At 36.0% G+C, this 20,279-nt stretch overlaps 1 protein-coding gene across 1 annotated transcript; it reads left to right on the plus strand.

Annotated features, from left to right (window-relative positions):
• The first annotated feature begins 7,925 nt into the window (after nucleotides 1-7,925).
• Nucleotides 7,926-12,783, plus strand: DGS1 (dgd1 suppressor 1). The gene is made up of 14 exons (XM_079024241.1): nucleotides 7,926-8,410; nucleotides 8,575-8,689; nucleotides 8,755-8,958; nucleotides 9,032-9,169; nucleotides 9,265-9,426; nucleotides 9,936-10,130; nucleotides 10,244-10,344; nucleotides 10,424-10,513; nucleotides 11,382-11,454; nucleotides 11,535-11,563; nucleotides 11,653-11,776; nucleotides 11,884-11,994; nucleotides 12,069-12,169; nucleotides 12,375-12,783. Exons 1-14 carry the CDS (start codon nucleotides 8,121-8,123, stop codon nucleotides 12,490-12,492), a joined length of 1,851 nt encoding a protein of 616 aa, XP_078880367.1. The 5' UTR covers nucleotides 7,926-8,120; the 3' UTR covers nucleotides 12,493-12,783.
• Nucleotides 12,784-20,279: the final 7,496 nt, after the last annotated feature.

Genomic DNA, 20,279 nt, shown 5'->3' on the forward strand with positions numbered 1-20,279 from the left:
GGCTTCCTTAGCAATAAATATCCTAAAGGCAACCATGAGGGGGATAGAGTACACCGGTGAACACATCGTTCACAACACCTACATGTTAAGAGCCCGCAAGTGTTCCACAAGACTGTCTAGAATGAGTCCGTGGTCGTCATCCATACTCTGCTGAATGACTAGATCAACGACAACAACATCGAGGCCTCTCATCTGTTTATTACACACCAACTATCTACCCATGTTCTGCCCAACATATTAGTAGATAAAAATATACATTTTTATACATAGTTTAAAACCTGTATAGCATGCTCAATCAATACATTTTCCACATAACAGACGAGGCACACACACATAACACGTATTTCATTGAGAATAAAATCAGATCTATGAGATAGAAGAAAGTGAATATACCTTCACACATATAATCAACAAAATATACACGTAACACGTATTTCGTATAAAATACTTCATAATAATGTGTTAGAAGAAAATGACTACACACTCACTTGATCAGAAGATGATCGGACAGCACTACGGTTTGCAGAAGTAGTGTTTCTCCGGTAGATCTGGAAGATCTTCACAAAAACCGGGCTCCTCGCGGGCAGGGCTTCGACTCGGAAATCTCACTTCTCGGGATCCTCGGGGCTTCGGATCTTGCTTCGAGGCTTGCGAATGATACCGGGGCTTCGGGATATGATTGGCATGCAAATCGAGGCAAAAACTAGAGAGAATAAAGAGTTTGAATAAGAGAAAATGGTTGATCTCGGTTTCTATTTATAGGTTGTTGGGTCTGGGATTACGCTGGGCGTAATTTGGTTACGCTGGGCGTACTTCGACATCACTGCATGCGTCATTTGGTGGCACTCGAGTATTGGTCAAGCAACTTGCACCCCTCTGAGTACACTAGGCGTACTCAAATTACGCTCGGCGTAATTTGACTCGTCAAACTTCTAAATTGCGTAACTTTCGCATACGAGCTCCGTTTTCGACGTTCTTTATATCCACGCGTAGGTCAGACCATACTCTACAACTTTCATTTAGACTCCATCGGCTAATTTTGACTTTTATTTTTATTATTTATTTTTAGTAGGCCGGGACAGGAAAACTTCGTTATAAATTCATAACTTCTTCGTCCGACGTCCGTTCTCGCCAAACTTTTCATCGTTTCGCTACTAACAATGAGATCTTCGATTCTCGTTTAGATTGTTTCGGCTAAAAACCGCTCGATCTCAAATCGAGTATTCGGGCTGCATACTACCAAGTCGAAACTTCAGAAAATCATAACTTCCTCATACGAAGTCAGATTTGGGCGTTCTATATATATTCAGAAACCTCGTTTCGGCCACTACAACTTCGTGAAAAGATATCGGGCATATCTCACACTTTAATTTTGACGTTTATTTTATTCTTAATTCATTAAATTATAATAATTAAGAAAATAAACACATAATTCACATAATTCACAAATAATACATTCTTATTATTTCAAATTAGTTTACAAAGGTTAACCTAGACTATTACATTGCTAAAAATGGCAAGCCCAGAAACACAGGCGTTACACAAACATACTACACAAAATGGGATTTCAATTCCACCATAGAAAAAGTTTTACACGCATACTACATGTAAACTCGTTATCGTAAATTGTGAGACACGTCTTCATTGTACTCTTAGAGTACTGGTTAAAATTCTTGAAATAGTTATAACCAGAGTCTCTTGTAGGGAGAGCGTGGTGATTGTGTATAGATCTATATTGGGATTGACTCCCCACACCTTGTTGCTAGCTACAACGGGACCTGCAGGTCTACGGGTGACAAATGTCATTTCGATTCCGACGCCTGAAGAACGACGCAGCAGATATCTCTGTTATAGTATGGTTATAGCGAGTCACATAGGGAGATAACGACACATATAGTTTACGGGAATTTCTACTTTAAAAAGGGGTTTTATCTATTTCGAAACTTGTAACATCCCAAAATTCAAGGCCAAAAATTTCATTTTTAAATACATTATTATATAAGACCATCAGTAATAAAACATTCATATTCATATCTCATGTCAAAACCAAAGTGTCAATAATCAAAGCATTTTATCGTAAAACCATATCAGAGTGTGATCCCAAAGATCTCTTGTGCGGAAAACATAGTGTGATGCGCTGCGATCAAGCCGACTCCTTCCTTTGAAAACGAGTACCTGAAACCAAAACTGTAAACCGTAAGCACAAAGCGTAGTGAGTTCCCCCATCATACCGCATACCATACAATCATATAATGAACAGCTAGGAGATACGGGCCTCGCCCACACTCATGGAGATACGGGCCTCGCCCACACTCCGCTAGCTGGGAGATACGGGCCTCGCCCACACTCCACTATCTCTGAGATACGGGCCTCGCCCACACTCAGCTACTAAACCATAACATACAAGTATACACAATCATATAGTGAACAACTAGGAGATACGGGCCTCGCCCACACTCCACTATCTCTGAGATACGGGCCTCGCCCACACTCAGCTACTATCACAAGTATCATAACACAAACATACTATCAGACATACCTGGGGTGTCCGAACCACCCTTCGGTCCTAACAACCGAACTTGGGGACTATTCCCCTCCTACTGCCACTATCACATATAACATATCATGCCAGCATATAAACATATCATCACATACTGTTAGACATATCTGGGGTGTCTGACCTACCCTTCGGTCCTAACAACCGAACTCTACTACTATCACATCTAACATATCATGCCAGCATATAACATATCAGGTAGTAGCAAACCTAGATGATATCACAAAGACAATCATCTAACATACAACTCATACTGGAGGGCCGACATTGTGGCCGTAGACCCACCGTTACTGGAAGGTAACTCACCTCACACTGCTGAAGTCCCGTAGACACAATCCCACACTGCTGAAGTCCCGCAGACTCAACCCCAACTACTGGATGACAGATTCCCGATCTGTCAATATCAAAACATCACCCAATTAATAATTGGGTCCCACTACATAACCATAAACACTTACTTTGGATAATTACATTACCCAAGCTTGGCTTATTCAAGCCCAAGGCCTAATCCGTAGGCCCAATGTCAATTAGGAATCAAAGCCCAACATATGGCCCAATTTTCCAAATTTGGCCTAGGCCTATACATGGTCTCATTCTAAGGCCCAACATCATATAATCATTAAGGCCAAACTATGGCCCATCTATGGCCCAATTTTCCAAATTAGGCCCAAGCCCCTCACATGGGCCTTACCCTAGGCCCATTAAATTACTCTAGACCATATGCTTGATCTTGGATAGTCCATTTAATAACCCAACCATCAAGGCCCAATAGAAAGGCCCAACAATAAACCCAAGTAAAATTAGGGTTTCACGTAAAATGATGATTAGGGTTAAGTTTCCTACTTAACCCATTAAAGACTTAATCCATTAAGGACTTAACCCATTAAGTCCAATATTGCTTAGATTAATTTTCGCCAATGATTATTATTTAATATTCCAAGTTATTAAATAATTCTTGTGTGTGTGACCCGATTAATTCTTAACGTTAGGTTTTCATTGGCATTAGGGTTTTCCAATCCAATTATTAGCCCATAATCAATTTGTTGGCCTTTTATGTCAATTAGGGCTTTATTGGGCCTATAGAGTCCATTAAGCTTCATTGGGCCCATTAGAGCTCCTTTGAGCCCATTAGGGTCTCACTAAGCCCATTAGGGCTTCTTTGGGCCCATTAGGGTTTCTAGCACCCCAAACGAATCAATCACAAGAGGCAAAACGCACCGCCACCCGACACGGCGGCCGGTGGCGGCAGCCACCACCTCACGGTGGTGGTTATGGTTTCTTTCTCATTATTCCATTTCCTTTTACAATTTACAATGAAATACCAAAGCACACACACACACCCTAACTAATGTAAACACATATACATGGCGGTGTATGGTGGCAGCCACCACCTTGCGGTGGTGGTGATGTGTTTTTCGACCAAATAAACACCCACACACACATACTTTCTTGAAAACGGATCCTTCCGTCGATCTAGCGGCGTATGGCGGCGGCAAAAACCTCGGAGAGGCGGTAGTGGTGGTGGTTCACGATGACAACCGGTGGTCCTCTTGATTCCCAATCAAGCAAACATATGTGCACACTTAAAAACATGATCTGAAGACCGAGACATCTCCCACTTAGCCGCTACAGGTGGCAGGCGACGACTGGAACCCTAGAGACGGCGACTAACAGCGGTGGCGGCACCCAAAAACGGCAGAGAAGAAGCAGAACGGCGGCGACGGACTTCGACCAACAGCAGGGGCTCCTCCCCAGTTTGTTCCTCCGACGAGAAGGTCATGGCACCCGACGATGGACGTGTATTCCATCAGCAACAACCACAGCGACAACGAACACGGTGGTTTCAGCTTCAACAACGGAGGCGAAGAGAGGTTGGCTGCTGTGGAACGGTCTCGGGAGCGGGTGGTCCTCGTTGTCGTCGGCAACAAGAAGGAGAGGAGAGAGGTGGCGATCGGAGGTGAAGAAGTGGGAGCGGCGGCTGGTGAGGAGGCATAAGGAGGGAGCGGCGACTGGTATCTTCAAGGGTTAGGGTTACACACCCTTTAAATACCCTCCTCCATCTACAAGTTTCCCATAACGACAATAATAGTCCCTGCCCTTCAATTCTCTTTCAAATGAAACCCAAAACTTGCATTTTAGCCCTCCCTTCCATAATTCCTTACAAAATAAAGCCCTTAATTTACAATACAACCCCTAAACCTCTAAAATCCCTTCAAATGAAGTCCAAAAGTTACAATTTAGTCCCTGACTTCATTAATACTTACAAATTAAATCCATCTTTTACACTTTTAACCTCCATCTTCTAAACTTGCGACAATTAGCTCCTCGAGACCATCCTTTGATATGTAATTATTTATTTTAGGGCTACCATTTATTCATTAATTTATTTATTTATCTAATAAATAAACAGGGTATTACAAAACTACAATTACAAACACGTTACAAGTACGAAACACACACATATACCCGGTCTTGGGATTTAAGACTACATAACGTTTTATAAGGAAAATATTGGATTTTTCTTGGGTATACATTACAATTACAAACACGTTACTAGTACAAAACACACACATACATTCAGTCTTGGGATTTAAGACTACATAACATTTTATAAGGAAAATATTGGATTTTTCTTGGGTATACCAATTACAAACACGTTACCAGTACAAAACACACAGATATACTCGGTCGTGGGATTTAAGACTACATAACATTTTATAAGGAAAATATTGGATTTTTCTTGGGTATACATTACAATTACAAACACGTTACCAGTACAAAATACATACATTCAGTCTTAGGATTTAAGCTACATAACATTTTATAAGGAAACATTGGATTTTCTTGAAGTATACATCCAGTTACAAACAAAGGTTTTCAAATTCTACATCCAAAAGCTTATGAACTCACCAACTTAATTGTTGACACTCTTTCGAAATTACTTGTATTCTCAGGAGAAATCAGTGAAACAGGAAATCAACAACTTTTGAGGATGGGACGTTAAATCGTCAAACATTTCATTTTGTCATCATAGTGTAATTGATTTTTGAAACATGTAAACTCATACCATGGTGTGATTTTTTTTTTCATTTATATTTATGATGGTTGTATTTACTTTGAGCATTATTATACTCGTTGTTGTGATACTATACATGAAGTCCGTCACCCCCGAACGTTTCCGTCATCCTTGGTTCGGGGGTGTGACAAATTCATATTCAAATTTGCTTGCAAGATAATAGGTGTGAAGTATGCATTATAACTTAATGTTGATTAAGACGTCGATAGTTGAATCAACTTTAATTTTTTAAGCATGAACCATAATTTTTGTTGCCACACACCTTAAAAATTAAGAAAAAAACATATTAATTAGAAAAAAAGATCATTTTATCATGTACAACTAAAGACATAATATCACAGATGGATTATCATTGTTGCGTTATTTTTTATTCGAGATGAATTGATGAAATGATCATGTTTTACAAGACTTCTTGTAATATGTGATGCTCCATTTCAAGTTGAATAGACGAAATTTTTAGACTCAACTATATAACAAATCTAAGGAGATGAGATCAAAATCTTAGTATGAGTGGGATCGTTTTTCATTTGTTGAATCTTAAAATCAAAAAATATTAAGATCAAGATCAAGATTTTTCCAACCATGATTTCATGTAGTCTTTCGATTGTTTTGGCTCTTACGGGTTGTCCTATAGGCCATTTCCTTTCGGATGACCGATACTTAACTTGCTATGAATTAATTTTTGAACAAATTACTGAAATCGTCCCTATGGTTTGTAAAAAATTACGAGTTTGGACCTTAACTTTTATTTTGCACTCGGACCGTTCTCATAGTTTGATTTTGTTGCGTGTTTTGTCCCTTCCCAACATGAAAAGACTTTATTGTCCTTTGTATTTTTTTTCCAGTTTTTTTTATTATTTTTTATTATTTATTAACTAAAGAAAATTAATAACATGATTTATAGACATATGGGACCCACTCATACTCTTACTTGTAACACAACCACCACCGGCCACCAACAACCACCACCGGCTATCGAAAACCACCACCGGCTGATTCCAACATTACCACCATCCATATATTTCAGCTCAACTACAACCGACTCTTCCCCTCCGACAAACCCCCACCAGCCCATTCGTCTTCTCCGACAAGACCACTGCCTTGCCCTTTTTCAACATATTAGATTCAATATTATACAAAAATAAAAACCCAGATCGGTTATAAAAATACAAATCTAATACCAAATGAACAACAAAATCACCGAGACCTGTAATTTTGGGGTTTGTCCTCTTGAAAACAAATCTGAAACCAAACTCCACCTAATGTTCGCGTTGGGCTTCAGACCAGGATACAAATACAATTGTTTTTGATTTATGTAGTTTCTTTCCTATCTTATCATCTTTCCCCAATGAAATGAACAAAAAACTGAAAATCATTATTGTTTACCAGCATCTTCTCTCCAAACCAACGCCATCGACATTGTGCACCTCAATTCCACATCGAAATTCATGCACATTATTTGAAATTTTGTTTTAAAAAGAAATGAACCAGAGAGAGAAATTTATCACCGTTGAAGGAAGCTCCACTAGATAAAATCGATTTCAGGTTAGTCTCCTTCGGGCAGATCCACCTCTGGAGAAGATGAAGTTGATGAAGGATGGAGAGAAGCATCAACGTAGATAGAAATCGATGGAGTGAAAGGAAATCGAAGGGTGTCAGATGAGAGTATAGAAAAATCGACGGGAAACTCTTTACATAATCGACGATGGTACTGGTGGTTTTTTTTCGGCGAGAGAGATGGAGCAGAGAGAAGTGACAGGAAGAGAGAAGCCCCAGTTTCTTCAACTAAGATGGTACTGGTGGGTTTTTAGTGGGTTCTGGGGGTGTTTCCGGTGGCTCCATCGGGGGCTCCGACGATGGTGAGTTGAGCCCCAGTTTCTTCAACTAAGATGAGAATGAGAGATAAGGTGAGAGATGATAGGGTTAGATGGGTGGGGTTGGGGTTGAAGGTGGGACCCATGTGTATCGTTTTTTATTTATTTATTTATTTATTTTTTATTTTTATAATCAGTAGATAATAATAAAAAATGAAAAGAAAATACAAAGGATAATATAGTCTTTTTATCTCTGCAAGGGACTAAAAACGAAACAAAATAATATGTTAAGGATGATCCGAGTACAAAATAAAAATTAGGAACCAAACTTGTAATTTTTAACAAACCACCAGGACGATTTCAGTAATTTGTTCTTAATATAATTAATAAAATTTGATGGAAATACGGTTGCTTTATAAATAAAAAAAATTTTAAAAACCTAATATCATAGTGATGTGCCCAAATATCAACCTAAACAAAACATCTAAACCTAAAATGGAAAATTCAGGCTGCACGGCAATCAAAATTTAAACACCGGAAAGTCAACGTAAAAACAAAACCCTTGTTGTGAAGCAGACAATATTCCGACGCCACTGAAGTGCCATTTTCTGGTGGAACTGCGGCAACGACTGATCCAGAACAGCTCACATTTCCTGCCTCCAACACTTTTCCGATGGATGATTGGAATCCGGAACAGCTATCCTCCTCCGCCCAGGCCGCCGCCAAAGCACCAGAACCGTCGTCCATTTTCGCATCTTCTTATCAATACTGTTCGAGAATTTTACGCCAACGTTTCATCGGCTGCATCCCTTCTCTATCCAATTTAAATCTCCCCGAAAAAATCACTTTTCTCGAAAAAATTTCTACTCTCTACAAGAGGAGAATCATCCCGTCCACATCACGAAGAAAGCGCGGGACGTGTCTACCTCTTCCACTGCCTTCGGCATCTCTCGAACCTTTCACGTATGAATGTACATTCTAAATAGGGGTGTGCTTGTAACTGCTTATGTAAATTGTCTTTAGATTCTGATCAAATTTTACTTCCTCCCCTACAAACTTACACTTTACCTAATCTCCGTTTCTATTATTATGTTGGGTTTATGAGAATTTCAAGTTCAACTATACAGGCAGACGTCTGAGACATCTAGAGTATATGACGTTCTAGGGGACATAGTGGAGCATACTTTCTTCAATTTGCATAGTGTCCAGAAGAATTTACACTTTTGGGAAGCTAGAGCAGAGGTATATTACAATCTATGCTCATAATAGCACCTGCATAGTGAATTCTTACTGTGGTATTGTATCAGGGATCAACTTCTAATAAAGTATACTTCATGGTTTTTGAGAGAGGGCCTTTAGCATTTCTTGATGGTTCAGCCCAGTTGTTACATGACTATGTTTTCCATGGTACCGGCATGCAGCAAGTTTCATCCTCAGCATCTGTACATATCTCTGAGAGGATAAGTGTCTTAACTAGCTTAAGATACTCACTGGCTACATTTTTAGCACAGGTCACTGCGAGTTGAAACCTTTCTTTTGATATTTCAATGTCGAATCATATTTTTATCTTTTATTACTTATCAGGTCTACGTGGAGGTTGAGAAATCAAGGGAGCAGATACTTAAGGAGCCTGGGAAGTCAATGGCTGCATTACTAGGCACTATAAATGGCTTATTTTTAAGTTTAGAAGCAGCAATTGGCCATTTCAGTGCAACACGTCAGGTAAGTACCCTCCATTTCATACGCTACTTTAAAAAGTAGACAATGGAGAACTTAGGTTGTGTTTGGTAAGTTTCAATTAAATTTGGATTTTGCAGATTGGATCTTCTGTTGATGGGAGTTACTCGTCTCCTTTGATGTTTGAGACACTGCCAGATGTAAACCAAGAAAGTTCTCAGTGGACTGATTGTGAGATCAGAGATGCCATCAACTTGATTTATTTGAATCTAAACAAGCTGGATGTCTACTTATCACTCTTGGTAACATCTTTCCCCTTTCCCCACTTATAAATACAATCCTTTGATAATTCAAACTCGATTGTATGGCTGTGGACATAGTTTATTCTTTAGAAGAAACCAAGCATACACTGTGTTTTGGCCATGCTCTTCAAAGGGAAATTATTGGGAAAAAAGATTGAAACCCGTGACATTTTCCATTTATATTTTTGCTTTAGAAAACATTCTGCTTATTTGGAGGCTGAATGATTGACATTTACCAACACTTTAGCCTATGCAGTTTTTAGTACAACCTTCAAAACATTTTTAGTACAGCAACCTAAGCATTTGGTTGATGAAACAATCGATGATAATCATGACTCATTTAAGCATTTGAAAATGTCATCTTTTGGTGTAGTTCAATAAACTGGTACATTGAAAAGAGTTTTACACTTTATGTTGTATCTAATGATTAGGCTTGTAAGGTACCTACCTTTATTAGATGATATAGATATATATTTTTGAAAACTAAGATATGGTATGGTTTGTCCTAGGTTGCAAAACATCAAAAGCCAAGGACAATGACACGTCATTGGATGCGCTACACTGTTGGAGCTGTAGGAATTTCATTATTTTCAGTATGGCTTGTAGGTCATAGCAGATTGGCAGGAAGTCCTGACATTGACAACTGGATTCGTGATGCAAAAGCCTCTGTCACTGACTTTTTGAATCACCATGTAGAGCAACCTGTAAGACTTGTGATACTCTACAATTCCTACTCTTCTACTTCATTGTTAATCTCCTAGTTTCTTCTTTGGTTTTGTATGTATTCTGATTCCTTTTTATGATGATGATATGTCAGCTTATTGCTATAAGAGATGAGCTTTTTGAGACATTCAGGAAGAGGCACAAAGGAGTAATGGAACTTGAAGAAGTGCAATTAACTTCTAATTCACTACACAGGTAAGTCCCATGCTTCAAAATTTTGCATATAATGTTTTACTATTTTCCAAATTTGAAACTTCATATACTCTTTTTGCAGAATGCTGTTGGCATTCAGTGAGAATACTAAAGGCCAAAAGTTTCCAGAAAATGCATCCGATCAGGAGATGCTTGAAATAGTTATGGGCAGGTAATAGTATTAGACATTAGTAGCTACTACAAAATATTATTAACAAAATTGCTCTCCCTATTTTGTCTCTGTGATTTTTCTATTTTGTCAATTGTTAAGGAGTATTTTATATGTTAGTTGCAATAAAATAGCAATGTACTTTTATTTATTATAGCATCATACATTTTTTTTCTCATTAGAGCATTGTAGTTTGGAAAATCTACCCAATTATAGCAATGTTGTCCAAAACTCCAAATACAAGGTAATTTTACTTCTATAATAAAAAACCGAAAGTGCAATGTTATAACTGGGTAGATTTTTCATAGTATAATGCTTAAAAAGAAAAAAAGATTGGAAGTATAAAGTTGTAATACTAAGAAATGAAAGTAAGATGCTATTATAAACAAATAAATGGAAGTACGTTGCTATTTGTTGATATAATAGTCATACACTAAAACACTTGTATTAAATTATTTGTGCACTAAAACATTTTTGAGGATCGGAGGTGTTAGTTGACTTTAAGTCATAGAACTTTTTACCCTCCACCTATATAGGCGATGCAAAAACTAACAATTTTTTGTTTCTTATAGCACCTTACTTTCATTTATTCCTATTACAACATTTTACTTTGAGACTTTCACCCAGTTATAGCAATATCATCCTAATAAGAAAAAAAAAAATCAAAAGTACAATGTTATACTTGGTAGATTTTCAAACTACAATGCTGTAATACCAAAAAGTAAAAATTGAAAGTACAATGTTGTAATAGAAAGAAATGAAAGTCGGATGCTATAATACATAAATAAACGAAAGTAGGTTGCTATTTCTTGCACTTATCACGATCCAGTGATCCACTATTTATTATTGTCTGATTTTTGAATCAATGTAGATACGAGTTGGAGCTTATGCATCCAATCCAAAATCTCCTTGGTGGAGAGCTTGCTCGTGCAATGCTTATCCAAGTAACTAACTAACACTCTCTCTTTAATTTTTGGTAGTTGTTGATCTAAAATTGAGATTTTTTTTTTCTTTGTGATGACAGATTCAGAAGCTAAAACTCGACATTGAAACGTGAGTTGAGGTTATGAATTTGATATATTATTTATTGATAATAGAATAAGGTTTTCGTAATGAGTATATTTATGATTTATTACAAACAGGGCAATGCTTGAGCTTAATCAGATATTGAGGGCAAATGAGATAAACTTTGCCATACTTGCTGCTTTACCTGCATTCTTTCTCTCACTAGTTGTTCTCATGCTATTGCGTGCTTGGGTCAAACAGGTAGGTATCTCATATTCTCGTGGAAGGAATTCAGTTCCATTCTTCCTATTTTTTTTTAATGGAAAGACCAAAATAACCCCAGTTATCTTGTAATTTGATTGTCTCAGGACACAAGGGCACAAGGCAAAGGGAAAATTGCTCGAGTGCAAAGAAGACTATTAATTGTGGAAGTTGAGAAGAAAATCGTGCAGTTCCAATCTTGCATTGATCAGGGGCTGGTAAAAACTTTTTTTTTTTTTTTTTACTAATAATAAGTCCAAATTTATGAGCTTATTGTGTGTGTTTTGTGCAGGAGAAAGATGGGCAATGTATGTATGGATTGATTTTGTATACCTTGGATCGTCTTTATAGAGCTGTGGAGAGACATGCAAAAGCAACTGGCGAGTGGCAGAGGTTAGTTTTTATTTATTTATTTATTTATATCAGTTTATTGTTTAACTAATTATAGTTTTATGGGAATGACAAAAGAATTTAGGTATCAGTGAGATGTTATGAAAGTTTACAAGTTTAACTAATTGTTTTTTTCGGTTTAACCACTATATCATTTTTTTATGTATATTGAAGATGTGATTAATTATGGGTGTTGTATGATGAATAGTTTGAGAGAGGATATCAACAATTTGGCAAAACCCAACCTTGTGACTATTGAGAAGCTCAGAGTGACCTCACGAATGGCACATATGTACGATTGCTTGCTTCCCTCAATGCGCCATTAGTCAACCGATTTCAATTTCATACCCTCATAAACCACACAAAACATCTGAATCTTCACTTTATCTTTGAAAAGGCAACCTATTTTTGTTATAGATCAAAATTTTGCTTAATCTTTTTGTCATGTGATGCAAAATTTTGGATAGTCTTTTCCTCTAACATAAGGACAAATTAAAATATCATAAAGCTTTTCTATTTCTTTACTTTTAAATGCTTGCATGCCATCAATTTCTTTGTAATCTCTAACAATTATTGTAATTGTTATTGTTATTGTTATTTTGTATTAGTTCCATGAATTCGACTTCTATGAATGTGTATGTTTGATCTTGTTGGTGTTCGTTTTTACCATGTGTCTCTATCACCCTACTTGTAGGTTGCATTTTCTATATGAGACATAATCAGATGAAACTAGATTGGTTTATTAAGTGATAAATCTTTTGTACAAATGAGAAAGTTCAAGAGTGACTGTATCCTTAAGAAAATTGTTTCGGTTTTTTTATGTGAAAAACTATACAACAAATTTTTTTATAATAGATCAATTTAATACATGTCAAATGAAGTATAATAGTCTTTTGTACAAATGAGAAAGATTAGAAGCGAGTCTGTATCCTTTAAGAAGATTGTTTCGGTTTTTTTATATGAAAAAAGTTGTACATCAGACTGTTGATTGATCAATTTAATACATGTCAAATGGAGCGTAACGGTGTGTCTCTATAAATGTATATGGAATATTGAAATGCTTTTGAATGATAACGATGTGAATGTACAATCCTAATATCACACATCAAATTTGGTGTTTTATCTACCATTTTGGTTTTGGGGAATTTGATGTTTTACTACTTATATTTGGTTTAGAACCTTTTTCTCACAATTTACTATTTTAAATTTGAATGTTATGATTTTTTAGTTTAATTAATTAAGAGTGACATTTTTATTTTTAACTTTAAATTATAGATTTAGGTTTATATATATATATATATATATATATATATATATATATATATATATATATATATTCAATCTAGCTTTTATGTTTTGGAACTTTGTTAAAAAGAATATATATATATATATATATATATATATATATATATATATATATATATATATATATATATATATATATATATATATATATATATATATTCAATCTAGCTTTTATGTTTTGGAACTTTGTTAAGGTTCTTTTTATTAACTTTTCAATACTTCTAAAGTTATAGTAGATATATGGATGATGTCTAATAACTGCTTGATTGAATAAAACATTAAAGATCAGAGATAAATAAAATATGATAATTAATCTGAAACTAATTACATGTAATGTGAATTTAACACTAAGATGTAATTAGTTTTAGATTAATTATCATATTATAAAGCAAACTTTGATATTTAATGAGTGAATATCTAATCTTTGTTATAATTATCTATAAATGTAGTCTTTAAAATAATTAGTTTTGCCATACAAAAGGTCTAGTAGTACAGTTTGTTGCCCGTTTGCCATCTCACTCGTTGTACAATGATAATTAAATTAATGAAAAAATTCCTCTAATCTTAAACATTTTTTTTTTGTAAAATTATGGTAACAAAAAATATATAGATCATATTTACAAACAATGACAAACAAAAAAAATATTATTGAAAATCTGTAAATACTTAAAATGTTCTTTTATATGTAGTGAACCATCAAATCATTCCATATTTTTTTTTCTTTTGCCACATTACACTTTCATTAAGTTTATTTATAAAAGTTAATATTAACATATGTTTGCTATGAATCTTCTTAACTTTTTTTTTTAATCATATCATATTATCCTTATTTTTTTATTTGAACACAAACTTTTTTTTAACACAACTTTTTTCAAATAGTGAAAAAGTTGTACAAAACACTTTCACAAACCTTTTTTCTTCTATAGAAAAAAAGAACTTTAGAACATATTTTTCAACTTTAGAACGTATTAGAAGCTTTTTTTGAAAGTTTTTTAATGGAGAAAGTTTTTTAAGTTTTGAAACAAGATCTTCCAATACAGTTTTTTTTATTTATTTTTTATTTTTTTTTATTTAAAGAGCTAGTTAATTAAGAGAATCCATGATTAGAGTTTTCTTGGGATGGTCATGTGATGAAGGAAAACTTCGTGAAAAATCTTTGATGCTTACAAAAGTTTTTTTTTTCTTCAAGTGGTAATAATGGTTACCATAACAACCCAGTGAACATGCATATAATTGCTAGAGACAAATTATTAGTGTTTATTTTAAAATTAAATAATTTCCGATTTGATGGGTCTAATATGATTATATATATATATATATATATATATATATATATATATATATATATATATTTATTAGTGTTTATTTTAAAATTAAATAATTTCCGATTTGATGGGTCTAATATGATTATATATATATATATATATATATATATATATATATATATATATATATATATATATATATATTTATTAGTGTTTATTTTAAAATTAAATAATTTCCGATTTGATGGGTCTAATATGATTATATATATATATATATATATATATATATATATATATATATATATATATATATATATATATATTAATTTACATGACCCCTTATGAATAGTACCCGACCCGATCAATGGAGTATTATTCACCTGGTTAGTTTAACTTGGATTAGTTTAATTCCTCTATTACCCCCACCGCCTTTCATCTTATCGACCTTACCCCACAGCCTCTCATCTTCTCGATTGTTAGACTGATGGGAGTGGGCTGCGGTTTGGAACCGCACTCTTGCCTCATGGACCGCAAACATCGTCCGTAGGTGCGGTTTCCTGCGGTTTTGGCCGCAGTGTGACTAGAAATGACCGCGTGCTATGTTGGCCGTTGAACGGTCCTTGCGACTGAATTTATTTATTTATTTATTGTATTTTTTTTTAAATTTTTTTTTACTTTACTTTATATATATACTTACCCTTTTTTTACATAACTTCCAACCAAAATCCTTACAATTTTACTCTCTTTTCCTCCAATTTTTTTTTTTGAAAATGTCTTTTTCCAAAAGGCTCAGCAAAGAAAAAACACCTGTCATAACACAACCGCAATACCTTTATTTGATCAACCGATTTTTTCACCTCCCTATTACCATTATGGCGGTATGCTTCCGTATTTTCCACAACGACCAACACAACCACCACCATAAACACTACCACAACCCGACATAGATTTTAATCCATTTGATTTTTTGTCTCAACCCGAGTTTGTTCAACAAACACAAACACAACCAAAAACGGTCGTTTCTGATTCCGAACCAGAATTCGTTACAGAAACTCAGCCCACTCGAGCAGCAACTAAAAGAAAAGAGAAGACGAAGGCAAAATGTTGGGAACCCTTGGAAGTGTTAGTGTTGGCACAATCTTGGATCGATATTTTAGAAGATGCGATGGTTGGAAAAGACCAAAAGCATGACCGCTTTTGGATTCACGTTTTACATAGGTTCCATAAAGGAATGAACCGTAGAGAATACCGTTCAAAACATCAAGTTTACTTGAAATGGGGGAAAATGAACAAGGAAGTCATGTTATTTAATGATTTGTATAACAACATGAAACGTCAATGGAAAAGTGGAGAAAACGATGATGTGATTTTGAGGAAAGTGCTGAAAGTGTATCAAAAAGAAAACTTGAAGGCTTTCAAGTTTCTTGAAGTTTGGAATTTTGTGAAAGATAACAAGAAATGGCAAAGTAGAAAAACATCAGACGAGCATATCAACAGTAGTTCAAAACGCAACAGAACATCTGAGTCCGACCACACTACATCGGATGCTCGTGTTCAATTTGATCTGAACGAAGATGAACTTGTTCCAGTTTCACCACCTTCCCGACCAATGGGAAGGGACAAAACAAAAAGCAAAGGCAAATGCAAAGCGTCAGATTCAGATGAATTGAAAGAAATGGGGGCCGACATGAAGGGTATAAAATATAGAATGAACAAGATTTTTCAAATTGCTTCTGAAAGAGAGCTGCGGAAACAAAGGGACAACGACATGCGAATACTATCGTTGGACATGTCACATATGACCGGGGACGAGCTTCAAGTTATTTTGGCGATGAAGGAGGAAGTGAAAAAACGTTACGCAAATCATGGTTAATTTCTAGTTTTTTTTTCAAGTTTTTGATCGTTTGGTGTGTTTTTTTAATAAGTTATATGTTTTATGTTTCTAATCGGATTTTCTAAATTTTTAGGTTTTTTTTAAAGTTAAGCAATGTATGGTATTTGTATTTTTAATTAATGAAATATTATCTTTTTAAAATTATGTTTTTTTATTACAAAAGAAATTTTATTAAATTAAAATAGTTAAAAAGAAACAAAAAAAAAACACTAAAATAAAAGTGTGACACCACTCCCTTGGTGTGGCAAGAAACCACACTTGTGTGGTAAAAAATGATGTGGCGCTTATGTGGCGGTGAAGGGAGTGCGGTTTCGGTGGCACCACTCCCTCCAGCCTTATGAAACAACTTTCGACTTCCTTCCACTATTCTACTCCACTTCTCTAATTTACATCTTCTCCATTTTCTCTCGTCTGTGTTTTGTTGCTTGCTTTGTTCCGTTTTGTAGGGTTTATGTTTGTAGTGTTCATGTTATTTTCTTCTACCCAAAAAATTGCTACCACCGGACGAGGTGAGTGAAATTTGTGATCCCTTCTCCAATCCATTCTTCCCAATTCAATTAAGGTTGTAATTCCTCAATTTTGCGTCAATCGATTCGTAGTCAATGACGTTCTCTTTCGATAATATCATCGCTGCTGCTTTATGGGTCACATGCTACGTTGATTACTTTCTCTTTTGCATGTTTGATTTCTATTTCTCTTTAATTATTATTTGTTTTATAAACTCAAACCCAACGGATTCAAAGAAGGAAATGGGCAAAAAGGGTATTTGGTTGAAGGAAATCCAGAGAGAGATAGAGGACATAAATCGAACCCAGAAGGTTCTTGCTTCCCCTCTTCTGTAAGAGGAACCATGAAAGCACCGACGTGCTTCCACCGCTTTGACCATACTTCGACAGATACAAGGTAAATTCATCCATCTTTTCCGGATTCAAAACTTTTCTTTTCCATTTATTGAAGGTTGATTTTGATTTTCTGGGTTTATGTTTTCCTATTTTTTGTTAAAATGATATTCTTCTTGAATCCATTTCATGATTTTTAGCCATAGTATGATCAATTGAGGAAATAGGTTCCTTGTTTCTGATCAGAAAAAGTCTACACTCACAATAAAGGCAGTGAAAGTAAAAGGAATAATTAATATAGGTTAATAACATACAATGCCATCTCTAAAGGGGAAGGATTATGAGAAAGCGAAGATGAAATATCTAGAGGGTATAAACATGTGATCGATACCAATTTTGCTTGCTCTTTAGACCTTCAATCTTGATTTATTTACGGGTGTTAAGATTATGAATTACTTCAATTTACTCAAATTACCAGAAAAAGGTAACGAATTGGATTTTCACTAGATTATCACACCCCCGAACCAGACGGCGGAAACATCCGGGGGCTCGTGTGACTAACAATTGAATAATCATCACAATGAATATACGTGAAACATAACACATACATCACCAACATTACATAATTCAACCAACATTGTTCACATCAAGTACATTGTTAAAATACATAAGTTCTAATTGTTAAAAATACGATAAGTGTTGTTACATAAACAAAAACCATACACACTTGCGAATCTTCCAGCTTAACGATTACCTGAGAATACAAGTTATTTTGAAAACGGTCAACATATATAATGTTGGTGAGTTCATAAGTATGTTTGAGTAAAAGTCTTTGTATATTTCATAAAAACCCAGAAAATCCGATATTTTCTGTAAAATGTTTGAAAATGTTGTGAAAATCAAGTATAAATGTATGTGTGAATTTCATAGTTATGACTTATAGAAGTGAAGTTTAGATTCATGGTATTTTGAATAAATGATAAATGTATATAAATAATTTCCCCAAAAAATCCGATATTTTATGTTTTATAACAACGTCTAGATTCTTATATCATTAAATAGTTTGTTTTGCATTGACACAATCAAAAAGTTTATCTTCAAAAGGTTAAACTTTTGGTATTGAATCACTATTTGAGCCGTTATAACCATGCATGATAATGACTAGATCGTCCTTCTTGGTATTTTTCCAACTGTCGGTCTTGCTAAGGATGTTGTCGCCCTAGACTTGCCTAGTGTAGCACCTGGTTCCCGGTACGTAATTCTTGTAATAAAAAATTCATAATTCTTGCATTTTTGCCTTGGACTCGGCGAGTTGAAGGACCGACTCGCCGAGTAGGACCGGGATAAGACGCGAGGTTTGAGCCTTGGACTCGGCGAGTCGGTTCCCCGACTCGGCGAGTAGGCCCTGTTTGGACTAAAACCCTAACCTGAGTATTGAGACCCTATTTAAGCACACTAACTCGGCCTCCCTTGTCCCTAACACTTCCAGAGAGCTGTAGTGAGAGACCCTAGCCCCATATTGTTCTTATGAGTGAGTTTTTGCTTGGTGAAGGGAGTTGAAGCTTAGAAGAAGAAAAGAGGAGGTTGAAGAGTGCAAGGGTGGGAGTAGATCCGAAATCTACACTGGGAGAAGCTTCCATTCAGGTAGAAAAGTTCCCACCTTGATCTTTAGTTCATTAGATCCCATTTTGTCCCAATTTGGTGGTTTTCAAGCCCTAAAACACCAAACTCCATGTTTTTGTGCTTAATAATCCGAAAGGACTTCGGATCTGGACCTTATGGACGTATTAAAAGCATAAAGTTCCTGTGGTTGAAGTGATTGAGGTCCCCATTGAGTGTATGACCTCTTAAAGAGCTTGGATTTGCCTTTTTGAGCTTATAGGGCCATGCATGCACGTAAAGTTTGCAACTTTACGTGATAAGCATGCCCTAGGAACATAGATCTGTGGTTTTGAAGCATTGCATGTCTCAGATTTGGCCTATATGGAAAATGGGTCAAGGGACTCGGCGAGTCCCAAAGTGGAACTCGGTGAGTTCTATGAAGATGGCCTTAGACTCGTCGAGTTGGATGAACAACTCGGCGAGTCCTATGAAGATTTCCTGGCATTCGACGAGTTGTTCTTCAAACTCGGCGAGTCGTATGACCTGTTACTGAGTACGAGAGGTTTAAGTGTTGGAAGTTCAACCCTTCGTGTTTGCATGTAGAATTAGCAATCTAACGTGTTACGATAGTCCCAGAAACCCAAATCCTCATGAATGATGCTCGGATGAGGATTTGGAAGCGAGTGGGAGGACTGATCGCATGGACTCGGCGAGTTGTTTTTGGACTCGGCGAGTCGGGTCGCGAGTCGGTTCTATCGTCCCAAGTAGTGAGTCATGGTCGACTCAGTGAGTGGAAAAAGGGACTTGTAGAATGGGACCAGGTTAGTGGGAGAAGGACTCGACGAGTCGGTGCCATGACTTGGCGAGTCCAGTCAACTGGAAGTTGACCTTGGACCAGGGGTGGGTCAGTCATCTGACCTAAGGGAGTGTATGAGAGGCTAATCTATGTTTATGATTTATAGCCGGAGGATTTCCGATTCATCAGTCAGGCGCTTAGCAAACAGACTTCAGCAGCTACTTTCGAGGTGAGTTACCTTCCAGTAGCGGTGGGTCTACGGCCACAATGCCGGCCCACCAGTAGGAGTTGTATGTTAGATGATTGTCTCTGTGATATTCATCTAGGGTTGCTACTACCTGTGATATGTTTATGTGCTAGTATGACATGATGCTATATGCTACTGACAGTAGGGGGAGATAGTCCCCAGATT

This window comes from Lactuca serriola, chromosome 2, assembly GCF_051521515.1.
Source record: "Lactuca serriola cultivar US96UC23 chromosome 2, Lser_US96UC23_V15, whole genome shotgun sequence".
NCBI lineage: Eukaryota > Viridiplantae > Streptophyta > Magnoliopsida > Asterales > Asteraceae > Lactuca > Lactuca serriola.

What these genes read in the sequence shown, in the direction of transcription:
- DGS1 (XM_079024241.1), top strand. Translation starts at nt 8,121, where the DNA reads ATGGATGATTGGAATCCGGAACAGCTATCCTCCTCCGCCCAGGCCGCC. An exon ending in ATGTCTACTTATCACTCTTG is followed by an intron (nt 9,427 to 9,935) that starts GTAACATCTTTC and finishes GGTTTGTCCTAG; the next exon opens with GTTGCAAAACATCAAAAGCC. An exon ending in ATCACCATGTAGAGCAACCT is followed by an intron (nt 10,131 to 10,243) that starts GTAAGACTTGTG and finishes ATGATATGTCAG; the next exon opens with CTTATTGCTATAAGAGATGA.